The 5,605-nt window shown below is 49.5% G+C and overlaps 1 protein-coding gene across 1 annotated transcript; it reads right to left on the minus strand.

The window, feature by feature from the left end:
* Nucleotides 1-928: 928 nt before the first annotated feature.
* SPMIP9 (sperm microtubule inner protein 9) lies at nucleotides 929-5,349 on the minus strand. Its single transcript, XM_089326134.1, has 3 exons — nucleotides 5,323-5,349; nucleotides 4,370-4,462; nucleotides 929-1,354 (listed from the first exon to the last, which is right to left on the minus strand). The coding sequence occupies exons 1-3, from the start codon at nucleotides 5,347-5,349 to the stop codon at nucleotides 929-931; spliced, it is 546 nt and encodes a 181-aa protein (XP_089182260.1).
* Nucleotides 5,350-5,605: the final 256 nt, after the last annotated feature.

Here is a 5,605-nt window from a genome sequence, read left to right on the forward strand (position 1 = left end):
CGCAGGTGAGAAGCACACATAGGGAAGAGCTGCAGGGGTGCAGATTACGAGAACAGTTCAGAGGCTCCCTGTGTTGGTGAGGAGGTCAGCGGGTCTGCGTCCTGCTTCTCCATATCTGCTGCACCCACATGTGAAGCCTGTGTCTACAGTTACTCTGTCCAAGTCAGAGACCTGGGAACCACTTCCAATCTCTTACCATTTCCTTGTCATCCCACGAGCAGTTAAGGTTTTACTAGCTCCTCTGTACGGTACACTGAGATGCCTCTCTTACCAATCTCTTTCCATCTCTGGCTTACAACAAGCCCTCCTCTTCTCTCATGTGAACTTTGGGGGACATTTGAGCCAGAGCAGTAAGTAAATGCCTAGGGGCCGGCGCTGTGGTGTAGCAGGTAAAGCTGCCACCTGCAGTGCCGGCATCCCATATGGGCACTAGTTTGAGTCCTGGCTGCTCCTCTTCCAATCCAGCTCTCTGCTATGGCCTGGGAAAGCAGAAGAAGATGGCCCAAGTCCTTGGGCCCCCTGCACCTGTGTGGGAGACCTGGAAGAAGCTCCTGGCTCCTGGCTTCGGATTGGCACAGCTCCGGCTGTTGTGGCCAAATGGGGAGTGAACTAGGGGATGGAAGACCTCTCTCTCTCTCTCTGCCTTCCCTTCTCTCTCTGTGTAACTCTGACTTTCAAGTAAATAAATAAACCTTTTTGGAAAATGTAAGTAAATGCCTAAAGCGGTGAAGTCCTCCACACGCGGTGACTTTTCCCTGCCCCTGTGCAGTGGGGAGGATGCCGTGAGCTGGCAGGGAGAGCAGAACCACGACCGCCCGGTGCTGTTGAGCATCCCCCCGGCTTTATTATCAGTCTCCCTCTCTGTGCTCCAGGGACAGAGCGGTGGGCATGGATTTCCACGTGACCTTGGAAGGTGTTCACGGCCTCCCTACTGGTAAAACGGCATCAAGGGTCCCCACCGGTACAAGACGGGCACCTTGACTGCTGGGTGATGATGAGGGCAGGAGCAGCCAGGCAGGAGGAGGTAGCCTGTGCCCTCCTCTGAAGCAGGCTGGCGCTCGGGCTCCAGGAGGCAAGGAAAGTCTGCGCTCTGGTGAAGCCGGTTGGGATCACCCTGGGCCAGGTACAGGGCGTGGGAAGCCGGGTAGGTGTGAGGGCAGGTGCTGGTGAACCTGTCTTCGTGCTCCACTGTGGCCACGGGGCCCTGTGACGGGAAGAAGCCAGGGAGTCCCAGGTCTCTGGCAGTCATGTGGGGTCTTTTGAAGGCAGCGTATCCACCAGACAGCTTGGGGTTGGGGCTGGGGGCGGGCCTGTAGAACTCTCTGTCCCGCAGCTGGGAGTCAAGCTTCACCTGCTGGGGAGACAAAGCACACGTGGATGAGGCTGAGCCGTGGAAGAGGACGCAGCTTCCCCCGGGAGCACCGCGCTGAGCACACTTCGCTTCGTATTTACCGATTTAAATTAGTTTCTGGGTGGTGATATGAGCAGACAAATGCTGAAATACTGCAGAAGGGCCTATAGTGAAAGGCTAAGTCTCTTTCCCGCTCTCCTCTCTCAATTCTCATCTCCAGAGGAAACTCTCCTTCTCTCTGTGTGAAACTCTGACTTTCAAATAAACAAATAAATCTTTAAATAATGCTGTTCTACACATTTGGGGAATGTACCAACAGGTGGAATCTCTTTCTCCCTCTCTCTCTCTCTCTCTCTCTCTTTCTCTCTCTTCCACCCCCTTACCTCCCACTGCCACTCTGCCTTCCAAATAAATAAATAAGTAAGTAAATAACTAAGCCTTTAAAGAATGAAGAAATAGGGGCTGGCATTGTGGTGCAGAGGATGAAGCCACCGCCTGCAATGCTGGCATCCCATATCAGAGTGTCGGTTCATGTCCCAGCTACCACACTTCTAATCCACCTCCCTGCTAAGGCACCTGGGAAAGCAGAAGAAGATGGCTTAAGTGCTTGGGCTCTGTCACCCATGTGAGAGACCCAGATGGACATGTGGGCTCCTGGCTTCAGCCTGGCATATAGCCCCATTTGTTGAGACCATTTCAGGAGTGAACCAGTGGGTGGAAGGTCCACCCCAATCCCCAACATTCTTGCCTTTCAGATAAATAATTTTTTTAAAAAAAGAAGAAACTATATTGATGGATATACAGAGGTCAAAGACAGATCACAAACTGGAAAGTGTTCTATTACGTGTATGAGGGACTTCAAAAAAATTGGCGGTAAAAGGGAATTAAAAGTTTAATTTGGGGCCGGCGCCACGGCTCACTAGGCTAATCCTCTGCCTGTGGCACCGGTACTCCAGATTCTAGTCCCGGCTGGGGTGCCAGTTCTGTCCCAGTTGCTCCTCTTCCAGTCCAGCTCCCTGCTGTGGCCCCAGAGGGCAGTGGAGGATGGCCCAAGTGCTTTGGCCCTGCACCCGCATGGGAGACCAGGAGGAAGCACCTGGCTGCTGGCTTTGGATCAGCGTAGCTCTGGCCATGGTGGCCATTTGAGGGGTGAACCAACGGAAGGAAGACCTTTCTCTCTGTCTCTCTCTCTCTCACTGTCAAAAAAAAATTTTTTTAAAGTTTAATTTGGTGCAAAAACTTTTTGAAGTCCTTATGCAATTTCATGATACTGCATGTTTTCCATACCCTCACATAACTGAGAAACAAAAGATGTCCAGAATTTTTAAAGAACTCCTACAAACTAGTAAGAATAAAAGAAGTAGCACAAAAATAAAGAGGGGCAAAAGATATGAACAGACATCTCACAGAATAAAAAAAATCTCTGCAAAGGAAAAGATGTCCACCATCTTCAATAATGAAATGAGATTTATGAACACAAGAAGGCATGGTATAACACCCACCAAACTGGCAAAGTTTTTAAGTCTGGCTTAACAGCAAGGATTGCGCAGCAATAGAGTGGCCTTCCATGGCTGGTGATAACATAAGTTGGTGCAACCGTTTTGGGAAACAATGATTTCAAATTCCCTACAACGAGCAACTCCACCCCTGGGTTCGATAAACTCTTGCACACTGGGATGTATCTCATCGTCACTGCAGCATTTGCTAGCGGGAGAATAGGAGAAAAGTAAATAACCCAAATGTCCCTCAATGGAAGGGACAAATATATCATGGCAAATTCATGCAGCATAACACTACACATCAGAAAGTAAAACACACACCATCACGTTTAGCAAAAGTCATGCAAGGGTACAAACAGTATGTGATCTAGTATATGATGAAGTTCAAAAGCAAAAATAAGTAATTTGCTTAAAAGGATATGTGCAAACAAGGTAAAACTATTTGTTAGTAAAACACACAGAAGGGAATGATTGACCTAAAACTCAGAATACTGCTGCCTCTGGAAGGGAGGGGAGGTGTGAGTCTGAGCCTTACGCAGGAGGGTTAATGTGCTGGGTACCGTGTCAACTAATAAGGCATACTTCGGTATTTGCTCAATCTGTGTTGCTCGAATTGTAAATGTGTATTTCTTTTACCATCTATTTTATCCATGACTTACATTTATGTACTTTTTATTATTATGTGCATTTTCTAAAAATTATTATGTATTTATTTATTTATTTGAAAGGTGGAGTAACAGAGACAGAGGGAGAGAGAGAATTTCACCTGTTGGTTCACTCCACAAAGACCACAACAGCCAGAGCTGGGCCAGGCCAAAGCCAGGAGCCAGGAACACCATCGTGGTAGAGACCCAAGCACTTGAGCTGCCTCAGAGGCACATTAGCAGGAAGCTGGACTGGGAGCATGCAGCAGCCGGGTCTGGAGCCAGGCACTCCAACACAGCACGTAGATGTCCCAAGCTGCGGCTTAATCTGCTACACCACAACGCCTTACCTTGGAATACACTTTAACACATGCACACACATACACGCATGCACACATAGAAGACCTCTAATGGGGCTGGCATTGCGGCATAGCAGATTAAACCACTGATGTGATGCCAGCATTGCATTTGGGAGTGCCAGTTCTATCTCTGCTGCTCTGCTTCCTACCCACTGTCCTTCTGTTACACTTGGAAAGGCAATGGATGACAGCCCAAGCCCTTGGGCCCCTGCCTTCTAGGTGGAAGACTTGATGGAGCTCCTGGCTCCTTGCTTTGGCCTGGCCCATCCCTGGCTGTTGTATCCATTTGGGGAGTGAAACAGCAAATGGAAGATGTATTTCTCTGTGTCTCTACCTCTGTGTGTCATTCTTCCTTTCAATTAAATGAATAAATCTTTAAAAACAAACACACACCTTTAACATCCTGGCAATGGATGCTGTCATTAATAAATGGCCCCAACATCCACATCCATAATTAAACTGAATTGGAGATGATTTCAGTGGACAACTGAACAGAGGATGTGGGTGCCCTCCTACCTCTTGCGGCGTGACCCTGGAGTATTTATGCTTCCCGTAGGGTTTGTAGTCGACCATGTAAGAGCTTTGGTATATGTCTAAATCCACAGGGGCCTGAAGGACAAGGGAGAACACAGAACAAGAGACCCTGTCTCGCCATTCTTCCACTTGAAGCCAGTCAATGGCGTCTTCTTATTTGCAGGACAGGGGTTGACCTCGGTCTGACTTCTGCCCGCTGATCGCCTCCCGCCCTCCCACCCCACATGTCCTCTGTCCTCCAGCCTCCCTTCTTTCTGCTGGCCACACGTCCCTGCACTCATCTTCCTCCTGCTGGAAACACGAGCTGCATTTCTCACCCAACAGCAGACTCCTCCACGTCCTCCAAGACCCGGATTAAATGTCATTTCCCTAAAAACTTCTCTCCCACTCTTCAATTCTCCTCCACCTCCCAAGAGGTAAACCCTTTGCCCTCTACTTTCCCAGCACATTAGCAGCACTTATCGGGATGTGCTGTAATGGTCTTGAAGCAAGCACACCAGATCAGAAACATCTTAGGCGCCTCCAAAGCCCCAGAGCCCAGGTCAGTGCTGGCTATACAACAGGTGCCTAATGAGTGCCTGCTGAAGGAATAAACAAGCCCCTGGGAAACTGTAAACAGATGGGAGTGTGGCACAGCAGGTAAGCCGCTGCGTGGGGTGCCCTCATCTCCTACATATTGAAGCACCTGGTTCAAGTTTCAGCTACTCTGCTTCTGATCCAGCTAATCAGCTAATCAGGCAGAAGGTGAGGTCAGTCTGTTTCTACCTCTCTCTCTCTTTCTCTGCCTTTCAAGTAAATGAAAACAAATTAACTTTTGTCTATTGCCAAAAAAACATCATCCCAGAATGATGACCAGAGGGAGCCCCAAAGAGCACAGCCCTCCCTGTGGCTGCTTGCTAAGGTGGGGACAGAGGAAAGAAACCCACATCACTCACCTGTCCAGGGTACACCACACCAGCCATGGCAAAGGACCTAGACAGACAAGGTGGTCAGCCCTGCACTGCTATGGGTAGAAGTAGCCACTAACCCCACAGTGTGCCAACCCAGCACAGCTGTCCTGGTCCTCTGAACCTACTGTTCCCATCAGGCACACGACTCCATCAATCAGGGCTTGGTGGTGGCCCCAGGGACAGATGAGCTGGTGGACTGGGGTCGTCCTGGGACAAAAGGGCTAGAGCAGGACTCAGGCAGGTTTACAGTAGTTGCCAGTTCCTGCCG

This window comes from Oryctolagus cuniculus, chromosome 2 (genome assembly GCF_051225735.1).
Source record: "Oryctolagus cuniculus isolate XC-2025 breed Fujian yellow rabbit chromosome 2, ASM5122573v1, whole genome shotgun sequence".
Classification (NCBI taxonomy): Eukaryota; Metazoa; Chordata; class Mammalia; order Lagomorpha; family Leporidae; genus Oryctolagus; species Oryctolagus cuniculus.

Excerpts from the sequence above, each read along its gene's own strand:
- SPMIP9 (XM_089326134.1), bottom strand. The coding sequence starts at position 5,349 with ATGGCTGGTGTGGTGTACCCTGGACAG. Across the intron at positions 4,463-5,322 it reads GTGTGGTGTACCCTGGACAG|GCCCCTGTGGATTTAGACAT; the intron begins GTGAGTGATGTG and ends CTTGTCCTTCAG. Across the intron at positions 1,355-4,369 it reads CCAGGGTCACGCCGCAAGAG|CAGGTGAAGCTTGACTCCCA; the intron begins GTAGGAGGGCAC and ends TTGTCTCCCCAG.